This window comes from Eucyclogobius newberryi, unplaced genomic scaffold (genome assembly GCF_026437365.1).
Source record: "Eucyclogobius newberryi isolate DKJ021-1_F unplaced genomic scaffold, fEucNew1.0.hap1 SCAF_18, whole genome shotgun sequence".
Classification (NCBI taxonomy): Eukaryota; Metazoa; Chordata; class Actinopteri; order Gobiiformes; family Gobiidae; genus Eucyclogobius; species Eucyclogobius newberryi.
In genome coordinates, this window is record NW_027315812.1 from 7,628,668 (window position 1) to 7,654,329 (window position 25,662).

General features: G+C 48.1%; 1 protein-coding gene across 1 annotated transcript in view; it reads right to left on the reverse strand.

Annotated features, from left to right (window-relative positions):
* The window catches only part of LOC140364358 (cadherin-18), a 193,260-nt gene that overhangs the window by 39,772 nt on the left and 127,826 nt on the right, over positions 1–25,662 (reverse strand). The window contains exons 8-9 of the mRNA XM_072450452.1: positions 21,630–21,751; positions 14,724–14,841 (exon numbers count right to left, since the gene is read on the reverse strand). Coding sequence (XP_072306553.1) covers positions 14,724–14,841; positions 21,630–21,751 — 240 coding nt within the window. The remainder of the gene's footprint in view (positions 1–14,723; positions 14,842–21,629; positions 21,752–25,662) is intronic.

A 25,662-nucleotide genomic window follows, 5' to 3' on the forward strand; every position in this document is an offset into this window, starting at 1 on the left:
ATGTCCCCATGTGTGGACAATAAAGGAATATCTTATCTTATCTTATTGCGCTCCCAGTGGTCATGTGTGGTAAGTGCGGAGGCCGTAGATCACATTTCTGCACATAGAACAACCAGATATAATCAGATTACTCACAGCAGATGCATTGGTTCTGCTCTGCCTATGAAGGGACCGATGGCTCAGATCTGCAGCCTCACGTCCATCCATCGGTCGTCCCCGGGGCGGCTGCGGCCACGCCATTGATTACGGAATGAATTAATAATGCGGCAGATTGTAAAGCGCCTCGAATGCATTATCGGTGTTATGAATATGAAAGTATCGAGCGTAGAATAAAAGAGAGACGCATCTGAAGCAGGCGCACTACAAACAGCAGATCTACTACAGTTTAAATATATACGTTTGATGCTCTTTGTGACCTCGTATGCAAATAGCCGGAGCGCGAGGATGAAGCGCGACTGAAAATAGCGTCCGCGCAAAGGCTTGGCCGGGCTCATCTCCGCAGACTCATGCCCACACAGGCAGCCTCTCTCTGGGGGAGTGAGGAGCTGCTGCTGCTGCTGCTGCTGCTGCTGCTGCTGCTGGAGGAGTGAGGCTTGTTCTCCTGCTTCCACTGTGGGATCCAGAGCAGGGCCAAGAAAGGCTTTAAATGATGTGTAAAAGAGTGCTGGAGCACGCCAGGTGAAGGTGTGACAGGTTTGAATGTGTGTTTTCCCGGTTAAACAGTCTGTGTGGTGACTATACGTCGTAAATGTGGTTTGCAAATGTTCAAACGTGAGAATTTTCAGCGTTGGTGAAATCAAAACCTTAAGTCTGATGTATGAATGTGCGAAGAAAGGTTTATTTATATGTTGTTTTCGCCGAGTTTAGGGCTTAATTGGGGTTTATTTTTGAACTAATCTAGGACTAGAACAGGACCAAACCAGGACTAGAACAGGACCAAACCAGGACTAGAACAGGACTAAACCAGGACTAGAACAGGACCAAACCAGGACTAGAACAGGACCAAACCAGGACTAGAACAGGACTAAACCAGGACTAGAACAGGACCAAACCAGGACTAGAACAGGACCAAACCAGGACTAGAACAGGACCAAACCAGGACTAGAACAAGACTGAACCAGGACTAGAACAGGACTAAACCAGGACTAGAACAAGACTGAACCAGGACTAGAACAGGACTAAACCAGGACTAGAACAGGACCAAACCAGGACAAGAACAGGACCAAACCAGGACTAGAACAGGACCAAACCAGGACTAAACCAGGACTAGAACAAGACTGAACCAGGACTAGAACAGGACCAAACCAGGACTAAACCAGGACTAGAACAAGACTGAACCAGGACTAGAACAGGACTGAACCAGGACTAGAACAGGACTAAACCAGGACTAGAACAAGACTGAACCAGGACTAGAACAGGACTAAACCAGGACTAGAACAGGACCAAACCAGGACAAGAACAGGACCAAACCAGGACTAGAACAGGACCAAACCAGGACTAAACCAGGACTAGAACAAGACTGAACCAGGACTAGAACAGGACTAAACCAGGACTAGAACAGGACCAAACCAGGACAAGAACAGGACCAAACCAGGACTAGAACAGGACCAAACCAGGACTAAACCAGGACTAGAACAAGACTGAACCAGGACTAGAACAGGACTAAACCAGGACTAGAACAGGACCAAACCAGGACTAAACCAGGACTAGAACAAGACTGAACCAGGACTAGAACAGGACTAAACCAGGACTAGAACAAGACTGAACCAGGACTAGAACAGGACTAAACCAGGACTAGAACAGGACCAAACCAGGACAAGAACAGGACCAAACCAGGACTAGAACAGGACCAAACCAGGACTAAACCAGGACTAGAACAAGACTGAACCAGGACTAGAACAGGACTAAACCAGGACTAGAACAGGACCAAACCAGGACTAAACCAGGACTAGAACAAGACTGAACCAGGACTAGAACAGGACTGAACCAGGACTAGAACAAGACTGAACCAGGACTAAACCAGGACTAGAACATGACCACACCAGGACTAGAACAGGACTAAACCAGGACTAGAACAGGACTAAACCAGGACTAGAACAGGACCAAACTCAGTCTCTTTCTGGATTAAACTGGGCTCAAATCAGGACCCAACAAGTGTTCTGGATCGAGGCCCAGTCAGAGGTGGGAAGTGAGAGTGAGTAAAGTTACTTCAAATAATATTACTCAAGTAGAAGTACTCAAGTAGTGGTCAAGTATGAGTAGCAAACAGTATTCCAGTAAGAATAACTGAAAGCGTTACCGTCTGGAGTAACATCTGATTTATAACTTTGTGGAACTGGAAGGACAAAATAGATCCACAAAATCTGTTATTTTCATACCAAGGACAGAACAACATGAGAGAGAAAAAACTGAAGGAGCGGAGCAGAAACACAAATGTTCAAATCATTTCATATTCTCCACATAAAGTTTGTCACTTGTAGAACTCACAGTGGGAAGAGGAACTCTAGAGAACCTCCTCTTGAGAACCACCCTTTAGGGCCCACTTTAGTCCTGGAGTGGATGTGGGGCGGGGCATTAGTGTGTGTCCTGTTATAGTCCTGTTATAGTCCTGTTATAGTCCTGTTAGAGTCCTGTTAGAGTCCTGTTATAGTCCTGGTTTAGTCCTGTTATAGTCCTGTTATAGTCCTGTTAGAGTCCTGTTAGAGTCCTGTTAGAGTCCTGTTATAGTCCTGTTATAGTCCTGTTAGAGTCCTGTTAGAGTCCTGTTATAGTCCTGCTATAGTCCTGTTATAGTCCTGTTAGAGTCCTGTTATAGTCCTGTTATAGTCCTGTTAGAGTCCTGTTAGAGTCCTGTTATAGTCCTGCTATAGTCCTGTTATAGTCCTGTTAGAGTCCTGTTATAGTCCTGTTATAGTCCTGTTAGAGTCCTGTTAGAGTCCTGTTATAGTCCTGTTATAGTCCTGTTAGAGTCCTGTTACAGTTCTGTTATAGTCCTGTTATAGTCCTGTTATAGTCCTGTAATAGTCCTGTTAGAGTCCTGTTATAGTCCTGTTAGAGTCCTGTTATAGTCCTGTTATAGTCCTGCTATAGTCCTGCTATAGTCCTGCTATAGTCCTGTTATAGTCCTGTTAGAGTCCTGTTATAGTCCTGTTAGAGTCCTGTTATAGTCCTGTTATAGTCCTGTTATAGTCCTGTTAGAGTCCTGTTACAGTCCTGTTATAGTCCTATTATAGCCCTGTTATCGTCCTGTTATAGTCCTGTAATAGTCCTGTTATAGTCCTGTTATAGTCCTGTTAGAGTCCTGTTATAGTCCTGTTATAGTCCTGTTATAGTCCTGCTATAGTCCTGCTATAGTCCTGTTATAGTCCTGTTAGAGTCCTGTTAGAGTCCTGTTATAGTCCTGTTATAGTCCTGTTATAGTCCTATTATAGTCCTGTTATAGTCCTGTTATAGTCCTGTTAGAGTCCTGTTATAGTCCTGTTATAGTCCTGTTATAGTCCTGCTATAGTCCTGCTATAGTCCTGCTATAGTCCTGTTATAGTCCTGTTAGAGTCCTGTTAGAGTCCTGTTATAGTCCTGTTATAGTCCTATTATAGTCCTGTTATAGTCCTGTTATAGTCCTGTTATAGTCCTGTTATAGTCCTATTATAGCCCTGTTATAGTCCTGTTATAGTCCTGTTAGAGTCCTGTTAGAGTCCTGTTAGAGTCCTGTTATAGTCCTGTTATAGTCCTGCTATATTCCTGCTATATTCCTGTTATAGTCCTGTTAGAGTCCTGTTAGAGTCCTGTTATAGTCCTGTTATAGTCCTGTTATAGTCCTGTTATAGTCCTGTTAGAGTCCTGTTATAGTCCTGTTATAGTCCTGTTATAGTCCTATTATAGTCCTGTTATAGTCCTGTTATAGTCCTGTTAGAGTCCTGTTAGAGTCATGGTTTAGTGCTGGTTTAGTGCTGGTTTAGCCCTGGTTTTGTCCTGGTTTTGTCCCTGTTTAGTCCCGGTTTAGTCCCGGTTTAGTTCCGGTTTAGTCCCGGTTTAGTCCCGGTTTAGTCCCGGTTTAGTCCCGGTTTAGGCCCTGTTTAGTCCTGGTTTAGTCTCGGTTTAGTCCTGGGTTAGTCCTGGTTGAGTCCCGGTTCAGTCCCGGTTTAGTCCCGGTTTAGTCCCGGTTTAGTCCCGGTTTAGTCCCGGTTTATTCCTGGTTTAGTCCTGGTTTAGTCTCGGTTTAGTCCCGGTTTAGTCCTGGGTTAGTCCTGGTTTAGTCCCGGTTTAGTCCCGGTTTAGTCCCGGTTTAGTCCCGGTTTAGTCCTGGGTTAGTCCTGGTTTAGTCCCGGTTTAGTCCCGGGTTAGTCCCGGTTTAGTCCCGGATTAGTCCCGGTTTAGTCCCGGTTTAGTCCCGGTTTAGTCCCGGTTTAGTCCCGGTTTAGTCCCGGTTTAGTCCTGGTTTAGTCCTGGGTTAGTCCCGGTTTAGTCCCGGTTTAGTCCCGGTTTAGTCCTGGTTTAGTCCCGGTTTAGTCCCGGTTTAGTCCTGGTTTAGTCCCGGTTTAGTCCCGGTTTAGTCCCGGTTTAGTCCTGGTTTAGTCCTGGTTTAGTCTCGGTTTAGTCCCGGTTTAGTCCTGGGTTAGTCCTGGTTTAGTCCCGGTTTAGTCCTGGTTTAGTCCCGGTTTAGTCCCGGTTTAGTCCTGGGTTAGTCCTGGTTTAGTCCCGGTTTAGTCCCGGTTTAGTCCTGGTTTAGTCCCGGTTTAGTCCTGGTTTAGTCCTGGTTTAGTCTCGGTTTAGTCCCGGTTTAGTCCTGGGTTAGTCCTGGTTTAGTCCCGGTTTAGTCCCGGTTTAGTCCCGGTTTAGTCCCGGTTTAGTCCTGGTTTAGTCCCGGGTTAGTCCCGGTTTAGTCCCGGTTTAGTCCCGGTTTAGTCCCGGTTTAGTCCCGGTTTAGTCCCGGTTTAGTCCTGGTTTAGTCCTGGTTTAGTCCCGGTTTAGTCCTGGTTTAGTCTGGCTCGTCCCCTAAAGCCGCTGCAGCGTTAGCGTCCAGTTTAGCCGCGTTAACTGCCGACATTATTGAAACCAGTCATTTTGCGCGGACTCTTCCCCGCGATGTTGATTATTCAGCTCATTCGTGTCTGGAGACGGCGTAATGACAGTGGCGTGTTTGTACGTACGTGAAAAGCCATGATTAACGACAACAACAGCGTCGCCATGGCGGCCGCACTATCAGAGTTCCTTCATCTTCATCTCAAAGCCTCGGCCTGAACCAGACTAATCCTCATCGAACGTGCTCGTCCAGCTCTGCGTCCGCGTATTCCACGTGTTTACACCGTTTTAAGCCGTTGATTGCGAATGCGGCTCGGCGCCAAAGAAACGAGGCGTGAGTCGATTGCCATGGCAACGGTAATCGTGAACATGCCGGTCAACATCGCAAGAGCTGAAAGAATCATACTTTGATAAAGTTCGGAGATGAATTATTGCATAATCTGGGCGCCGAGGCAACGGTGGAACAGCTGGTGAAGAAGGAAGCTGGTTCAAAAGGACACACTGTAACTTTTCTGATGGGGTGTTTGTAACCGGCTTGTCTCCATGGAGATGTGAAGAAAGCTCCTGGTTTGGAGCTGGTTAAGTCCTTGTTTAGTCCTAGTTTAGTCCTAGTTTAGTCCTTGTTTAGTCCTAGTTTAGTCCTAGTTTAGTCCTGGTTTAGTCCTTGTTTAGTCCTGTTTAGTCCTTTTTTGATCCTGGTTTAGTCTGGTTTAGTCCTTCTTTGGTCCTGGTTTAGTCTGGTTTAGTCCTTCTTTGGTCCTGGTTTAGTCTGCTTTAGTCCTTCTTTGGTCCTGGTTTAGTCTGCTTTAGTCCTTCTTTGGTCCTGGTTTAGTCTGCTTTAGTCCTTCTTTGGTCCTGGTTTAGTCTGCTTTAGTCCTTCTTTGGTCCTGGTTTAGTCCTTGTTTGGTCCTTGTTTGGTCCTGGTTTAGTCCTGGTTTAGTCCTGGTTTAGTCCTTGTTTGGCCCTGCTTTAGTCCTTCTTTGGTCCTGGTTTAGTCTGCTTTAGTCCTTCTTTGGTCCTGGTTTAGTCCTTGTTTGGTCCTTGTTTGGTCCTGGTTTAGTCCTGGTTTAGTCCTGGTTTAGTCCTTGTTTGGCCCTGCTTTAGTCCTTCTTTGGTCCTGGTTTAGTCTGGTTTAGTCCTTCTTTGGTCCTGGTTTAGTCTGCTTTAGTCCTTCTTTGGTCCTGGTTTAGTCTGCTTTAGTCCTTCTTTGGTCCTGGTTTAGTCTGGTTTAGTCCTTCTTTGGTCCTGGTTTAGTCTGCTTTAGTCCTTCTTTGGTCCTGGTTTAGTCTGGTTTAGTCCTTCTTTGGTCCTGGTTTAGTCTGCTTTAGTCCTTCTTTGGTCCTGGTTTGGTCTGGTTTAGTCCTTCTTTGGTCCTGGTTTAGTCTGGTTTAGTCCTTCTTTGGTCCTGGTTTAGTCTGCTTTAGTCCTTCTTTGGTCCTGGTTTAGTCTGGTTTAGTCCTTCTTTGGTCCTGGTTTAGTCTGCTTTAGTCCTTCTTTGGTCCTGGTTTAGTCTGCTTTAGTCCTTCTTTGGTCCTGGTTTAGTCTGGTTTAGTCCTTCTTTGGTCCTGGTTTAGTCTGCTTTAGTCCTTCTTTGGTCCTGGTTTAGTCTGCTTTAGTCCTTCTTTGGTCCTGGTTTAGTCTGCTTTAGTCCTTCTTTGGTCCTGGTTTAGTCCTTGTTTGGTCCTTGTTTGGTCCTGGTTTAGTCCTGGTTTAGTCCTGGTTTAGTCCTTGTTTGGCCCTGCTTTAGTCCTTCTTTGGTCCTGGTTTAGTCTGCTTTAGTCCTTCTTTGGTCCTGGTTTAGTCCTTGTTTGGTCCTTGTTTGGTCCTGGTTTAGTCCTGGTTTAGTCCTGGTTTAGTCCTTGTTTGGCCCTGCTTTAGTCCTTCTTTGGTCCTGGTTTAGTCTGGTTTAGTCCTTCTTTGGTCCTGGTTTAGTCTGCTTTAGTCCTTCTTTGGTCCTGGTTTAGTCTGCTTTAGTCCTTCTTTGGTCCTGGTTTAGTCTGGTTTAGTCCTTCTTTGGTCCTGGTTTAGTCTGCTTTAGTCCTTCTTTGGTCCTGGTTTAGTCTGGTTTAGTCCTTCTTTGGTCCTGGTTTAGTCTGCTTTAGTCCTTCTTTGGTCCTGGTTTGGTCTGGTTTAGTCCTTCTTTGGTCCTGGTTTAGTCTGGTTTAGTCCTTCTTTGGTCCTGGTTTAGTCTGCTTTAGTCCTTCTTTGGTCCTGGTTTAGTCTGGTTTAGTCCTTCTTTGGTCCTGGTTTAGTCTGCTTTAGTCCTTCTTTGGTCCTGGTTTAGTCTGCTTTAGTCCTTCTTTGGTCCTGGTTTAGTCTGGTTTAGTCCTTCTTTGGTCCTGGTTTAGTCTGGTTTAGTCCTTCTTTGGTCCTGGTTTAGTCTGGTTTAGTCCTTCTTTGGTCCTGGTTTAGTCTGCTTTAGTCCTTCTTTGGTCCTGGTTTAGTCTGGTTTAGTCCTTCTTTGGTCCTGGTTTAGTCTGCTTTAGTCCTTCTTTGGTCCTGGTTTGGTCTGGTTTAGTCCTTCTTTGGTCCTGGTTTAGTCTGGTTTAGTCCTTCTTTGGTCCTGGTTTAGTCTGCTTTAGTCCTTCTTTGGTCCTGGTTTAGTCTGGTTTAGTCCTTCTTTGGTCCTGGTTTAGTCTGCTTTAGTCCTTCTTTGGTCCTGGTTTAGTCTGCTTTAGTCCTTCTTTGGTCCTGGTTTAGTCTGGTTTAGTCCTTCTTTGGTCCTGGTTTAGTCTGGTTTAGTCCTTCTTTGGTCCTGGTTTGGTCTGGTTTAGTACTGCAGTTTGAACTATTTAAAGTGCTTTTTTGGCTGTTTCTGTCACAATAATTGAACTTTATAGTTTATAAAAGGCTGTTTTAAAAGCAAAAGGAAACGTACTGAGATGGACAGAAATACTTTCTGGACTAAATCAGAGGACTGGAAATATCAGTCTGTTTATTGTCACACAAAAAAAACTATTTGGTTTCTTTCTGCTCAAGGTCCCTCTGAAAAACTCAAAACGTCATTTTAATGATTTTATCGGCGACTAAATAAGATAATATTCAGATTATGGTGTGTGCGGTGTGAGTGACATTAGTTAATTCAGTTTCAATATTGTCAAAAATACTCAAATGTGTGTTTTTATGTTTATCAGATAGAACAATGTAAACAGAGGTAAACAACAAATGGGTTTTATGACTCTTTAGTACATTTTACAAGTGACATGTAATCTAAAAAATGTAAAGTTAGAGTTAGTGAAAGAAATGTGTTTTATATCATTTTATGAGTCAAACGCTTCCTCTTTTGTCCGTTTATGCCACAGTAACTATACTTTATAATGTGTAAAGTTGCATTTAAAAGACATGATCATGGAGGATGTGGATCACGTTTGTCCACAGCTGTTTTAAAAGGAAAAAAAGGTATAAAACTGAGAGAAAAGCTAATTATCCGCCACATTTGGCAATAGCTTGACACGACATCACGATGCAATTACGATAAAACACCGGATATTTCTTGTACTTAAGTCCGAGCCATTTTTAAACATCTATAATTGCTTTTTTTTTTTTTCTTTCAAATGGCACGCGCATTATAACACTTCAGAAAGCCGCTTCATCGCGCAAATGGCTTCCTCCATTTACCGGCCTTTCAGATGCTGCTGGCGCTCACGTAATGGCTTCGTGTTGCGTTTGACCCTCGCACTCCCGCTTCGCCCGGCGCAGGGGCCGCGCCGGATCTGAAGCTCGGACCCAAACGGGGCGCGTTAAACGGGGGCCGGGCGGAAAATGACTCGTTGAAAGATGGTGACGGCGAAGGAAAGTTGTGACGAAAAGAAGAGGAGGAATCTCTGAGTGTTTTGTAAGTGAATAAAGTGGTTTGATCCGACCCTGAGTCATTGTGAGTGTCATCAGAAACTCTTGAGCGGGTTTGGTTCTGGTTCTGGCTTGATTCTGGTTCTGGTTTGGTTCTGGTTCTGGTTCTGGTTCTGGCTTGATTCTGGTTCTGGCTTGGTTCTGGTTCTGGTTCTGGTTTGGTTCTGGTTCTAGTTCTGGCTTGATTCTGGTTCTGGTTCTGGTTTGGTTCTGGTTTGATTCTGGTTTGTTTCTGGTTCTGGTTTGGTTCTGGTTTGGTCTGGTTTGTTTCTAGTTCCGATTTGATTCTGGCTTGATTCTGGTTCTGGTTTGGTTCTGGTTCTGGTTCTGGTTCTGGCTTGATTCTGGTTCTGGCTTGGTTCTGGTTCTGGTTCTGGTTCTGGTTTGGTTCTGGTTCTAGTTCTGGCTTGATTCTGGTTCTGGTTCTGGTTTGGTTCTGGTTTGATTCTGGTTTGTTTCTGGTTCTGGTTTGGTTCTGGTTTGGTCTGGTTTGTTTCTAGTTCCGATTTGATTCTGGTTTAGTTCTGGTTCTGGTTTGGTTCTTGTTTGATTCTGGTTTGGTTCTGGTTTGATTCTGGTTTAGTTCTGGTTCTGGTTTGATTCTGGTTTGGTTCTGGTTTGATTCTGGTTTAGTTCTGGTTCTGGTTTGGTGCTGGTTTGGCCCTGGCATAGTTTGTTTTAGTCATGGTCTAGTCTAAGTTTAGGTCTAGATTGAGTTCCAAGGTTCTCTCCAGTAAAAAGCTCCATTATCCCTTATATTTAACCAACAGTCATTCCACCTGTCGCTCTGTTCGTCCCACTTTTATGGATCCTCTTTCAGTTACAGTTTCAGTGCAGTCCATTTGAAGCCATTTTACTTTCCCCACATGTCTGAGCACTGGCCGCCTTTATTTAGACTGTACGCGGCGCCGAGGGAAGTTTGGTCTGAATCCAGTGTCCCCAAACAGCAAGTGCAGAAAGGAGGTCACGGGGGAGTTAGCGAGAGGGATTTCTCATCACAACAACAGAGGGAGGTATTACGCCGCCCGGCACCCGCTCGCGCCGACCGCTCGGCAACAACCGAGGGGAGGGGACGGGGGGAGGGGGAGTGCAACGATCAGATACGGGAGTCGACAGGAAGCAGTCGGGAGTCTGTGTCTGCTCTTCAGATAAGTGTGAACACAGCAAAAGAAGGTTCTAATGCACGGTGACAGTGGGCTCGGCTAAGACCCCCTTTGAAAAGAGCAGGACGCGAGCTTAGACGCAAAGGGGATGAGAGCGGGACGGGTGAAGGGGAGAAGTGGTGAAGGGGAGAAGGGGAGAGAGGCTTAGGAAATCAGAGAGAGAGAGAGAGACGAGGGGGAGAAAGAGAAGAAAGAGAGGGACAAAGGGGTGAGAGAGGCTTTTAAACGTTCTGACATGACTGGAACCATTTCAACTTGTGGTTTACTTGATACGGACAAAACCACATGTTAAAAGTGAAAATAGACCAATTTAAAAAAAACAATGGACAAAATGGGACAATTATTCTGAATGTAATATGCTCTAATTCTTCTTCTTCTTCTTTTTTTTTTTTTTTTTTTTAATTGCTACTCCCTTATTTCCTTCGCCTGACTCGCCAGCCCCGACCACATTCTGTTCAAATGCGGAAGGGTCTGGAACCCGAGTCAGAGCCAATGAAGTCGTCGGACCATAATCCTCCCATCCAATCACAGGCGGAGGTTTGAACGCGTCACACTGAAGATACGGAAGTCGCTGTTTTAACCCCCCCGTTCCAAAACATTCAAGATGGCCGACCCGGCTCGAGGCCCAGCTCGTGACCCAGCTGGTGACCTGGCTGGTGACCCGGCTGGTGACCCGGCTGGTGACCCGGCTGGTGACCCGGCTCGTGACCCGGCTGGTGACCCGGCTCGTGACCCGGCTGGTGACCCGGCTCGTGACCCAGCTGGTGACCCGGCTGGTGACCCGGCTCGTGACCCGACTCGAGGCCCAGTGTTTACTTCTGCTCTCGCCTCGGTTTGACCAATCAGGAAAGTCGCTCTACTTGCCATGATGAACATGCGTTAGATGCGGTTATACGAAGGTGGTTCTGGTTTGGATCTGGTTCTGGTTCTGATTCTGGTTTGGTTCTGGTTCAGCGGATGGAAACGGGCCGGCTGCTATAATCTGGAACGGAACATCAGGTTTTTATTAGCCTAACGTCCCGGTATATCGTCCCTTAGCATAAAGGCTAAACTAAAGCGCGTTGTTTGAACTGGCTCAAATGGCAAACCACCGTCATATCTCCAGAACGCCGTGAGACGCCGCCGCTTATCTCGGCCTCTGAGGTGTTTACCTGCCGGCGCCGGTGATTCAACAAGCTCCTCGTTTAAGCTGTGTCAAGAATAAGCCACAGAGGACGGTTTCGCTCTCAAGCCTCGTTGATAGCGTGTGTTTTCACAGCAATACATGATACGATCCTTAAAACGGGAACACAATATAGTAAACTAAGTACTTGGCAAATAACGATGGTAAAAAGTGCTATTCGCAGTCATAGTGTGTTTTATTACGATGCCGCGTAGAGAACACCGTGTTTTCCTCCCGTGAGTGACAGAATCCCGCCTGCGTCGAGTTTGAAAACGGGTCGTTCAGTTCCTCTCGAAGCGCGTCCGGCGTCGCATTCTCTTGACAATGTTGGCGCAGTCGTCTCCATTAGCTTTCCCGCTCGCTCACGCTGGGATCCCCGAGAGCGGCATATGGCGGATCAGCGGTGGATGGTGCAGAGGAGGTGTGCGAGCGCATTCATCACAAACAATAAGCGCGGCGGGATCGTGACGGCGACGCACTTCAAACAAGGGAAAACATTGTGGGGAAACGTGTTGCGCGCGCTACTCGGAGAAGACGCTGATCGCGGCCAAGTCAGCGGGATTTGTACGCGGAAGGAGAGGTACGTGAAATAAGCACCCGACGGTTAGTACTTGTGTGAGTAAAAAGTGTTGAAACAAGAAATGCTTCGTCTGGAATCCACCAATACTTCAACTACCGTATTTTCAGGACTATAGGTCGCACCTTTTTTCATAGTTTTGGCCAGAGTGCGACTTATACTTATATTTATACTGATATACTTATACTCCTGAGCAACTTATATGTGATATTATTTGTTATTTTCACACTTGCAACCGCATTTCATACTCCAGTGTGACTTATATATGTTTTTTTCTTCTCTATTATGCATTTTTTGGTGCGACTTATAGTCCGGAAAATACGGTTTTGCCACTATTCATCATTAATACTGTAGCTCTCTGTCATTAAACTAATTATTCATTCATATGGGGCTGTTTGGGGACAGGGGTTCCCAAAGCGTACCACCGACCTGTGACCCCCCATCGCTAATTGAAATCAGTCGTTATCTGTCAATTTATAAATTTCATGTCATTTTAATTTGAGTATCTTATTCGTGTTGTTTGACCAAAGTTAAAAATAAATAACTTTTTCCAATAAAAAATACATAAATTACAGTGTCATAATTTAACTTCTTCCAAGTCACCTGGCGACACTAACCCTAACCCTATAAAATTTCCCCATGTGTGGGCAATAAAGGATTATCTTATCTTACACCCAGCTCAAGCCTGGCGATCCCTCGAGGGGGGCGCGACACTCACTTTGGGAAGCACACTCTGGGGACACGGTTGGCACTAGTTCATATACGGAATCGGGACGAAAGTGAATCCAATATGGCGGCGACCAAAACAGAAGTTACTGACTCCAACATGGGAACCCGATTCCGTATATGATCAAGTACAGACCTCAGGACACAGAGTTTGCTCTCGCCGCCCCACTGTGGCCCCTGGCGCCGCCCCACTGTGGCCCCTCCCGCCGCCCCACTGTGGCCCCTCCTGGTGTACCACGTGAAGACGCAGCGCAGAAATGAGCATAAACGCTAATAACCACATAATACACATGTCTTAAATCGAAGCTTGTGCTGGACAAATCGCACCAAATATGCTTCATCCAGGGCCACAAGTCACATTAATAAGTCAATTTAAAGTTAAATTTGGACTCTTCTAACTCATTAGCAAATGTAACAAACCATTAAATCCACAGCTAACAAACACAGTAGCAGACTCTGTGAGCAACTATCCCAAACACATCATTGTATAAACCAGGGAAAATACCACTTTGACACCTGCCATAACCAATATCACAACTACAATTCATATTACTACAACACACCATTTGTTTTAGAAAACACTAGCAATCAGGAGTGCTTTACTTCCGCTCTATACTTTGTGCGAGAGGTTTAATTTGACAAATGTGACAGGAACTATCCACGAGGAGAACTGGCCCCTGTCACTGTCACTTATGGTGGAACCGTGAAACCGCGTGGCCCCGGCTGACACTACCTGCTGACATTATTTAACTAGAGCGAGCGAGAGCGGCGGCTGCACTTTCTGAACTCTAATAAAGCCGTTAAAAATAGCCAGAAGTCGCCGACTGTTGTCCCAGCGATTCCCCCTCTTCTTCCTGAGCGCCCGGGTCTCTGCTCCGTCTCTCGCCGCGAGGTCCGGCCCGTGATCGCGGACCCAAATAGGCCCCGGGTCGTTCACCTGAGAGCATAATGGCGTCGCTATGGAAACGCGCGCCGTCTGCGAACTCGTCCCGCCTTGGCGCGAGGCGATGTACTCGGGGCGCGGAGGAGAAAGGGCCTAGCGCCAAAGCAGTTATAATCCAATTGGAAATACAAAAGGCAAACAAGCCAAGAGTCGGTGGCACTCGCGGCGCATTAGAGAGGGATATTCCCCCCGGAGACGGTAACGACGGAGCAGCTCGCCGCGCACAAAATGGCCGAGGACATTGTCGCAACCTTCATAGGCATTTTCTCCCTCGCTCTCTGGCTGGTCCGACTACTCCGGGTCCCATGGGGATTCCAGGACATTCGGTTGACAAAAGAAACATCCCTTTCATTCCGCCAAAATTGAGTTGTTTACAAAATGTGCATCGGTCGTGCTAATTGGTTAGCCTCAGCGTGTTTCCTTTATTTTACGAGCCAGAAATGGTTTAAAATGTTGTCTTTGTCGTAGCCTTTGTTCGTCTTTCATTCAAGTAAAATATTGCAACCGTTTCGTTGCACCGATCTCGTTTGATCAGCTCAATTAGCATTTAAATGTCGTCTTTTCACACATGTCGAGCTCATATTTAACGTCAAATAAACCCGTTTGAAGAGTGAAAGAAAGAGGTGGGAAATCAGACGCAGTTGAATAAGTGTTTGACGTGTTTGTACAAATACTAAAAAAAGTACTTAAGTGTTTCCTTCGGCCATTGATCCATTGCAGCTCATGTTATCGAGCTTTAGTGGTGTCGTATCAGAGGCGCAAGGTCGTTGAATTTCAATACCATCGCCCATTTTGATCTTCTGCGGTGATAAATTGCACTTCGTAACAACCGCGAGAACCAACGGCGACTCCGCCCGACCAAATCGCTCGAGCTTTCTCAAAAACCCGTCCCGTCTCTCCTCGTCCCGTCTCTCCTCGCCGATAAATGCCTTTCGAGATCGTCCGCGCCACGATCGGAAAAGACAACGCCGCGTAAACAAAAACATAAGCTTCCCCCGAAAGCAATAACGGCTTGTTTGCGCATAAAAGGTCAACGGTAATATATGCGTCCGATCCGAGATAAGTCCTAGGACCACACGACGGGCCGGTGTTTACAGCTTCCAACGTTATTGCACCTGGAAGCTATGAGTGATGCAGAGCGTTATTGGAGAAAGAGAACAGGACGAAGGGGGAGGGGGAGGGACGGGAGGCGGGAGGACGGGGGGGGGAGGAGCCGATGCCCTGAGGCGGTGCGCGGGATTCATAAGAAAAGGAAACAAACATATCGATCACTTTAATTACCTCCGTTGTCCTTGAGGGTGAAGTTGGGATTGGCCGCGGCGTGTTCGGGGAGAGCGAAGGAAAACCGCTGTCCGTTGGCGAAGTCGTCCTTGTCCACCGCCGTCACCGTCTGGATCTCCTGGCGGGCGCCGAACACATTAAATAGCAAGGGTTAGCGTTAGCGACATGAGTGCTGGACCTGATTCCCGGTCATTTGTCCGCACGGGAACGTTACACTGCGGCCCTTCTGTCTCGAGGACCCCCGTCTGGCAATTTAACAATATAATAATCATAATGTTATTGGTGTTTAATTATTTCCATTTTCTCAAGTGGAGAAACAAAACACGGAGGTTTCATGTCATGCTACATTTGTGAGTGTGAAGAGAGCTGCAATTATGTCATTATAGGACTGTAAACGTTTGTAGTGCTTTGTCTGTGTAATTACTGCTCATACTCGTTAAACAAAGAAACACAAAAGGTTCAAATGTGTCCGATTTCAAACGAGCCAGTGATTGTTTCCACTGCAGGAGTTTTACAGCCCGAGGTCTAACATGGGACTAAACCAGGTCTAACATGGGACTAAACCAGGTCTAACATGGGACTAAACCAGGTCTAACATGGGACTAAACCAGGTCTAACATGGGACTAAACCAGGTCTAACATGGGACTAAACCAGGTCTAACATGGGACTAAACCAGGTCTAACATGGGACTAAACCAGGTCTAACATGGGACTAAACCAGGTCTAACATGGGACTAAACCAGGTCTAACATGGGACTAAACCAGGTCTAACATGGGACTAAACCAGGTCTAACATGGGACTAAACCAGGTCTAACATGGGACTAAACCAGGTCTAACATGGGACTAAACCAGGTCTAACATGGGACTAAACCAGGTCTAACATGGGACTAAACCAGGTCTAACATGGGACTAAACCAGGTCTAACATGGGACTAAACCAGGTCTAACATGGGACTAAACCAGGTCTAACATGGGACTAAACCAGGTCTAACAGGGGACTAAACCAGGTCTAACATGGGACTAAACCAGGTCTAACATGGGACTAAACCAGGTCTAACATGGGACTAAACCAGGTCTAACATGGGACTAAACCAGGTCTAACAGGGGACTAAACCAGGTCTAACATGGGACTAAACCAGGTCTAACATGGGACTAAACCAGGTCTAACATGGGACTAAACCAGGTCTAACATGGGACTAAACCAGGTCTAACATGGGACTAAACCAGGTCTAACATGGGACTAAACCAGGTCTAACAGGGGACTAAACCAGGTCTAACATGGGACTAAACCAGGTCTAACATGGGACTAAACCAGGTCTAACATGGGACTAAACCAGGTCTAACATGGGACTAAACCAGGTCTAACATGGGACTAAACCAGGTCTAACAGGGGACTAAACCAGGTCTAACATGGGACTAAACCAGGTCTAACATGGGACTAAACCAGGTCTAACAGGGGACTAAACCAGGTCTAACATGGGACTAAACCAGGTCTAACATGGGACTAAACCAGGTCTAACATGGGACTAAACCAGGTCTAACATGGGACTAAACCAGGTCTAACATGGGACTAAACCAGGTCTAACATGGGACTAAACCAGGTCTAACAGGGGACTAAACCAGGTCTAACATGGGACTAAACCAGGTCTAACATGGGACTAAACCAGGTCTAACATGGGACTAAACCAGGTCCAACATGGGACTAAACCAGGTCTAACATGGGACTAAACCAGGTCTAACATGGGACTAAACCAGGTCCAACATGGGACTAAACCAGGTCTAACATGGGACTAAACCAGGTCTAACATGGGACTAAACCAGGTCTAACATGGGACTAAACCAGGTCTAACATGGGACTAAACCAGGTCTAACATGGGACTAAACCAGGTCTAACATGGGACTAAACCAGATCCAACATGGGACTAAACCAGGTCTAACATGGGAATAAACCAGGTCCAACATGGGACTAAACCAGGTCCAACATGGGACTAAACCAGGTCCAACATGGGACTAAACCAGGTCCAACATGGGACTAAACCAGGTCTAAAATGGGACTAAACCAGGTCTAACATGGGACTAAACCAGGTCTAACATGGGACTAAACCAGGTCTAACATGGGACTAAACCAGGTCCAACATGGGACTAAACCAGGTCCAACATGGGACTAAACCAGGTCTAACATGGGACTAAACCAGGTCCAACATGGGACTAAACCAGGTCCAACATGGGACTAAACCAGGTCTAACATGGGACTAAACCAGGTCTAACATGGGACTAAACCAGGTCTAACATGGGACTAAACCAGGTCCAACATGGGACTAAACCAGGTCTAACATGGGACTAAACCAGGTCTAACATGGGACTAAACCAGGTCTAACATGGGACTAAACCAGGTCTAACATGGGACTAAACCAGGTCCAACATGGGACTAAACCAGGTCTAACATGGGACTAAACCAGGTCTAACATGAGACTAAACCAGGTCTAACATGGGACTAAACCAGGTCAAACATGGGACTAAACCAGGTCTAACATGGGACTAAACCAGGTCTAAAATGGGACTAAACCAGGTCTAAAATGGGACTAAACCAGGTCCAACATGGGACTAAACCAGGTCTAAAATGGGACTAAACCAGGTCTAACATGGGACTAAACCAGGTCTAACATGAGACTAAACCAGGTCTAACGTGGGACTAAACCAGGTCTAACATGGGACTAAACCAGGTCTAACATGGGACTAAACCAGGTCCAACATGGGACTAAACCAGGTCTAACATGGGACTAAACCAGGTCTAACATGGGACTAAACCAGGTCTAACATGGGACTAAACCAGGTCTAACATGGGACTAAACCAGGTCTAACAGGGGACTAAACCAGGTCTAACATGGGACTAAACCAGGTCTAACAGGGGACTAAACCAGGTCTAACATGGGACTAAACCAGGTCTAACATGGGACTAAACCAGGTCTAACAGGGGACTAAACCAGGTCTAACATGGGACTAAACCAGGTCTAACATGGGACTAAACCAGGTCTAACATGGGACTAAACCAGGTCTAACATGGGACTAAACCAGGTCTAACATGGGACTAAACCAGGTCTAACAGGGGACTAAACCAGGTCTAACATGGGACTAAACCAGGTCTAACATGGGACTAAACCAGGTCTAACAGGGGACTAAACCAGGTCTAACATGGGACTAAACCAGGTCTAACATGGGACTAAACCAGGTCTAACATGGGACTAAACCAGGTCTAACATGGGACTAAACCAGGTCTAACATGGGACTAAACCAGGTCTAACATGGGACTAAACCAGGTCTAACAGGGGACTAAACCAGGTCTAACATGGGACTAAACCAGGTCTAACATGGGACTAAACCAGGTCCAACATGGGACTAAACCAGGTCTAACATGGGACTAAACCAGGTCTAACATGGGACTAAACCAGGTCTAACATGGGACTAAACCAGGTCTAACATGGGACTAAACCAGGTCTAACATGGGACTAAACCAGGTCTAACATGGGACTAAACCAGGTCTAACATGGGACTAAACCAGGTCTAACATGGGACTAAACCAGATCCAACATGGGACTAAACCAGGTCTAATCTAACATGGGACTAAACCAGGTCTAACAGGGGACTAAACCAGGTCCAACATGGGACTAAACCAGGTCCAACATGGGACTAAACCAGGTCTAACATGGGACTAAACCAGGTCTAACATGGGACTAAACCAGGTCTAACATGGGACTAAACCAGGTCCAACATGGGACTAAACCAGGTCTAACATGGGACTAAACCAGGTCTAACATGGGACTAAACCAGGTCTAACATGGGACTAAACCAGGTCTAACATGGGACTAAACCAGGTCCAACATGGGACTAAACCAGGTCTAACATGGGACTAAACCAGGTCTAACATGAGACTAAACCAGGTCTAACATGGGACTAAACCAGGTCCAACATGGGACTAAACCAGGTCTAAAATGGGACTAAACCAGGTCTAACATGGGACTAAACCAGGTCTAACATGGGACTGAACCAGGTCTAACATGGGACTAAACCAGGTCTAACATGAGACTAAACCAGGTCTAACGTGGGACTAAACCAGGTCTAACATGGGACTAAACCAGGTCTAACATGGGACTAAACCAGGTCCAACATGGGACTAAACCAGGTCTAACATGGGACTAAACCAGGTCTAACATGGGACTAAACCAGGTCTAACATGGGACTAAACCAGGTCTAATCTAACATGGAACTAAACCAGGTCTAACAGGGGACTAAACCAGGTCTAACATGGGACTAAACTAGGTCTAACATGGGACTAAACCAGATCTAACATGGGACTAAACCAGGTCTAACAGGGGACTAAACCAGGTCTAACATGGGACTAAACTAGGTCTAACATGGGACTAAACCAGGTCTAACATGGGACTAAACCAGGTCTAACATGGGACTAAACCAGGTCTAACATGGGACTAAACCAGGTCTAACATGGGACTAAACCAGGTCTAACATGGGACTAAACCAGGTCTAACATGGGACTAAACCAGGTCTAACATGGGACTAAACTAGGTCTAACATGGGACTAAACTAGGTCTAAAATAATGGGACTAAACCAGGTCTAACATGGGGCTAAACCAGGTCTAACATGGGACTAAACCAGGTCTAACATGGGACTAAACTAGGTCTAAAATAATGGGACTAAACCAGGTCTAACATGGGGCTAAACCAGGTCTAACATGGGACTAAACCAGGTCTAACATGGGACTAAACCAGGTCTAACGTGGGACTAAACCAGGTCTAACGTGGGACTAAACCAGGTCCAACATGGGACTAAACCAGGTCTAACATGGGACTAAACCAGGTCTAACGTGGGACTAAACCAGGTCTAACATGGGACTAAACCAGGTCTAACATGGGACTAAACCAGGTCTAATCTAACATGGAACTAAACCAGGTCTAACAGGGGACTAAACCAGGTCTAACGTGGGACTAAACCAGGTCTAACGTGGGACTAAACCAGGTCTAGCGTGGGACTAAACCAGGTCTAACATGGGACTAAACCAGGTCTAACATGGGACTAAACCAGGTCCAACATGGGACTAAACCAGGTCTAGCGTGGGACTAAACCAGGTCTAACATGGGACTAAACCAGGTCTAACATGGGACTAAACCAGGTCCAACATGGGACTAAACCAGGTCCAACATGGGACTAAACCAGGTCCAACATGGGACTAAACGTTTTACGTGATTTTCTTTGGACATTTCAGTTTAAACACGAGGGTGCAAATGGAAGCTTCGGGTTAAATGCTGAGATGAATATGACACGTTTGTGGAGCTGATCCATAACAAATAATGACAAGTTGCAACATTTCTGGATGATAAATTTGCATGTAGAAAAGTGAATTCTCACATCGAGTTACAGAAGCCTCCATGTGGAAGTGTGGAACCCACCAATTCAAAATCATGAACCAATAAATAACACAACTATCATTTCCATCGAGTTCAAACTTCCAACGATTAAAACATATTTAGTGGCGTCTTTACTCGGCCGTTTAGTCATTTCCGTTCTGCTGATTGCGCCGTATCTCCAAAAAAGCCTCTTAATTGAAATGAATCAGAGGACTGACACTGGAACGAGCTTCGATTCCGGGCGCGGTTTGCAGCGAAGATGCTCGTTCGGAATGAAAAATGATGGAGCGAAGCGGCCAAATGGCTCTGCAGTGGAGTTCACTCGTGTGTCGGAGACGTTTGGAGCTTTTCTTTGGGCTTCTGACCGTTAGCTGTGGTCAATGCAATAGTATTCATGTATTATTTAACCTTTATGTTATCAGTGATGTTTGAGGGAGACCTGCACACAAGCCACATACACAAGGTATACAAGTAAGTAGTAATAAAGGTGTAGTAGAAGTAGAGGAAAGTCAGTTTACGGTGTTTCACTTTATAGAACGACCATAATAGTCGTAGTAGCAGTAGTAGTAGTAGTAGTAGTAGTAGTAGTAGTAGTAGCAGTAATAGTAGTGGACCTTCTGGTTGGTGTGGACGTGCCGAGTTGTATTTTATTGCTTCTTGTTGGTCTCTGGTCCTGTTGTGTTCAGTGTTGTCTAGGTTTATATTTGAAAAGCAAAAGTTCCTCCAATATTTCTTTTTCTGAATACTGACATTAAACTAAATGTGCCATGACAAGCTAGATTCCCCAAAGAATAATAAATGAGGCCTTCAGACGGCGTCGCGACATTTCAAAGGCCTAAAGTGTTTTATTTATTGGAGACGTGTCTGTTGTCATTACTTCACACGGTGGAGCTCCATAAGAGTACTGGACTTTATCAGAGTCAACACACAGTACTACAGTACTATAGTACTAAAGTACTACAGTCCTACAGTATTACAGTATTACAGTACTACAGTATTACAGTGTTATAGTACTACAGTACTACAGTACTATAGTGCAGCAGTCCTACAGTACTACAATACTAAAGTACAGCAGTCCTACAGTACTACAGTACAGCCGTACTACAGTACTACATTGCTAAAGTACAGCAGTCCTACAGTACTACAGTACAGCCGTACTACAGTACTACATTACTACAGAACAGCAGTCCTACAGTCCTACAGTACAGCAGTGCATGGACAGAGGAATACTGAAGGAGGAGGAGGAGGAGGAGGAGGGAGGGGCAAGGAGGGAACCAGAGGAGCGGGGTGTGGAGGAGAGAAGCAAAGGAGGAGGAGTGAGGAGGAGGAGTGAGGAGAAGGAGAGAGATGAGGAGGAGTGAGGAGAGAGGAGTGGGGAGGAGGTGAGAAGAGGAGGAGTGAGGAGAGAGGAGTGGGGAGGAGGTGAGAAGAGGAGGAGTGAGGAGGAGGAGAGAGATGAGGAGGATGCTGGGTGTTCACACTGACCTGTCCTTGTCCTGAGCTCTCACACACGATCACCTCCTCGTCCGTGGGAACCTCCGGAGGATTGTCGTTCACGTCCAGCACCTGCACCGTCACCACCACGCTGCTCACCAGGCTCGGGTTGTCTGAGGAGACACCACAGAGAGAGGAACTGAGCACGCTGCGAGTCATGACTGAGCACGCTCTGAGTGAGAACCGAGCACGCTCCGAGTGAGAACCGAGCACGCTCCGAGTGAGAACCGAGCACGCTCCGAGTGAGAACCGAGCACGCTCCGAGTCATGACTGAGCACGCTCCGAGTCATGACTGAGCACGCTCCGAGTCAGGACTGAGCACGCTCAGAGTCAGGACTGAGCACGCTCTGAGTGAGAACTGAGCACGCTCCGAGTCATGACTGAGCACGCTCCGAGTGAGAACTGAGCACGCTCCGAGTCATGACTGAGCACGCTCCGAGTCATGACTGAGCATGCTCTGAGTGAGAACTGAGCACGCTCTGAGTGAGAACTGAGCACGCTCTGAGTGAGAACTGAGCACGCTCTGAGTGAGAACTGAGCACGCTCCGAGTGAGAACCGAGCACGCTCCGAGTGAGAACCGAGCACGCTCCGAGTGAGAACCGAGCACGCTCCGAGTCATGACTGAGCACGCTCCGAGTCATGACTGAGCACGCTCCGAGTCAGGACTGAGCACGCTCAGAGTCAGGACTGAGCACGCTCTGAGTGAGAACTGAGCACGCTCCGAGTCATGACTGAGCACGCTCCGAGTGAGAACTGAGCACGCTCCGAGTCATGACTGAGCACGCTCCGAGTCATGACTGAGCATGCTCTGAGTGAGAACTGAGCACGCTCTGAGTGAGAACTGAGCACGCTCTGAGTGAGAACTGAGCACGCTCTGAGTGAGAACTGAGCACGCTCCGAGTGAGAACCGAGCACGCTCCGAGTGAGAACCGAGCACGCTCCGAGTGAGAACCGAGCACGCTCCGAGTGAGAACCGAGCACGCTCCGAGTGAGAACCGAGCACGCTCCGAGTGAGAACCGAGCACGCTCCGAGTGAGAACCGAGCACGCTCCGAGTGAGAACCGAGCACGCTCCGAGTCATGACTGAGCACGCTCCGAGTCATGACTGAGCACGCTCAGAGTCAGGACTGAGCACGCTCTGAGTGAGAACTGAGCACGCTCCGAGTCATGACTGAGCACGCTCCGAGTGAGAACTGAGCACGCTCCGAGTCATGACTGAGCACGCTCCGAGTCATGACTGAGCATGCTCTGAGTGAGAACTGAGCACGCTCTGAGTGAGAACCGAGCACGCTCTGAGTGAGAACTGAGCACGCTCTGAGTGAGAACTGAGCACGCTCCGAGTGAGAACCGAGCACGCTCCGAGTGAGAACCGAGCACGCTCCGAGTGAGAACCGAGCATGCTCCGAGTGAGAACCGAGCACGCTCTGAGTGAGAACTGAGCACGCTCCGAGTGAGAACCGAGCACGCTCCGAGTGAGAACCGAGCACGCTCCGAGTGAGAACCGAGCACGCTCCGAGTGAGAACCGAGCACGCTCCGAGTGAGAACCGAGCACGCTCCGAGTGAGAACCGAGCACGCTCCGAGTGAGAACCGAGCACGCTCCGAGTCATGACTGAGCACGCTCCGAGTCATGACTGAGCACGCTCAGAGTCAGGACTGAGCACGCTCTGAGTGAGAACTGAGCACGCTCCGAGTCATGACTGAGCACGCTCCGAGTGAGAACTGAGCACGCTCCGAGTCATGACTGAGCACGCTCCGAGTCATGACTGAGCACGCTCTGAGTGAGAACTGAGCACGCTCTGAGTGAGAACTGAGCACGCTCTGAGTGAGAACTGAGCACGCTCTGAGTGAGAACTGAGCACGCTCTGAGTGAGAACTGAGCACGCTCCGAGTGAGAACCGAGCACGCTCCGAGTGAGAACCGAGCACGCTCCGAGTGAGAACCGAGCACGCTCCGAGTGAGAACCGAGCACGCTCCGAGTGAGAACCGAGCACGCTCCGAGTGAGAACCGAGCACGCTCCGAGTGAGAACCGAGCACGCTCCGAGTCATGACTGAGCACGCTCCGAGTCATGACTGAGCACGCTCAGAGTCAGGACTGAGCACGCTCTGAGTGAGAACTGAGCACGCTCCGAGTCATGACTGAGCACGCTCCGAGTGAGAACTGAGCACGCTCCGAGTCATGACTGAGCACGCTCCGAGTCATGACTGAGCACGCTCCGAGTCATGACTGAGCATGCTCTGAGTGAGAACTGAGCACGCTCTGAGTGAGAACTGAGCACGCTCTGAGTGAGAACTGAGCACGCTCTGAGTGAGAACTGAGCACGCTCCGAGTGAGAACCGAGCACGCTCCGAGTGAGAACCGAGCACGCTCCGAGTCATGACTGAGCACGCTCCGAGTCATGACTGAGCACGCTCCGAGTGAGAACTGAGCACGCTCCGAGTCATGACTGAGCATGCTCTGAGTGAGAACTGAGCACGCTCTGAGTGAGAACTGAGCACGCTCTGAGTGAGAACTGAGCACGCTCTGAGTGAGAACTGAGCACGCTCTGAGTGAGAACCGAGCACGCTCCGAGTGAGAACCGAGCACGCTCCGAGTGAGAACCGAGCACGCTCCGAGTGAGAACCGAGCACGCTCCGAGTGAGAACCGAGCACGCTCTGAGTGAGAACTGAGCACGCTCCGAGTGAGAACCGAGCACGCTCCGAGTGAGAACCGAGCACGCTCCGAGTGAGAACCGAGCACGCTCCGAGTGAGAACCGAGCACGCTCCGAGTGAGAACCGAGCACGCTCCGAGTGAGAACCGAGCACGCTCCGAGTGAGAACCGAGCACGCTCCGAGTCATGACTGAGCACGCTCCGAGTCATGACTGAGCACGCTCAGAGTCAGGACTGAGCACGCTCTGAGTGAGAACTGAGCACGCTCCGAGTCATGACTGAGCACGCTCCGAGTGAGAACTGAGCACGCTCCGAGTCATGACTGAGCACGCTCCGAGTCATGACTGAGCATGCTCTGAGTGAGAACTGAGCACGCTCTGAGTGAGAACTGAGCACGCTCTGAGTGAGAACTGAGCACGCTCTGAGTGAGAACTGAGCACGCTCTGAGTGAGAACTGAGCACGCTCCGAGTGAGAACCGAGCACGCTCCGAGTGAGAACCGAGCACGCTCCGAGTGAGAACCGAGCACGCTCCGAGTGAGAACCGAGCACGCTCCGAGTGAGAACCGAGCACGCTCCGAGTGAGAACCGAGCACGCTCCGAGTCATGACTGAGCACGCTCCGAGTCATGACTGAGCACGCTCAGAGTCAGGACTGAGCACGCTCTGAGTGAGAACTGAGCACGCTCCGAGTCATGACTGAGCACGCTCCGAGTGAGAACTGAGCACGCTCCGAGTCATGACTGAGCACGCTCCGAGTCATGACTGAGCATGCTCTGAGTGAGAACTGAGCACGCTCTGAGTGAGAACTGAGCACGCTCTGAGTGAGAACTGAGCACGCTCTGAGTGAGAACTGAGCACGCTCCGAGTGAGAACCGAGCACGCTCCGAGTGAGAACCGAGCACGCTCCGAGTGAGAACCGAGCACGCTCCGAGTGAGAACCGAGCACGCTCTGAGTGAGAACTGAGCACGCTCCGAGTGAGAACCGAGCACGCTCCGAGTGAGAACCGAGCACGCTCCGAGTGAGAACCGAGCACGCTCCGAGTGAGAACCGAGCACGCTCCGAGTGAGAACCGAGCACGCTCCGAGTGAGAACCGAGCACGCTCCGAGTCATGACTGAGCACGCTCCGAGTCATGACTGAGCACGCTCAGAGTCAGGACTGAGCACGCTCTGAGTGAGAACTGAGCACGCTCCGAGTCATGACTGAGCACGCTCCGAGTGAGAACTGAGCACGCTCCGAGTCATGACTGAGCACGCTCCGAGTCATGACTGAGCACGCTCTGAGTGAGAACTGAGCACGCTCTGAGTGAGAACTGAGCACGCTCTGAGTGAGAACTGAGCACGCTCTGAGTGAGAACTGAGCACGCTCT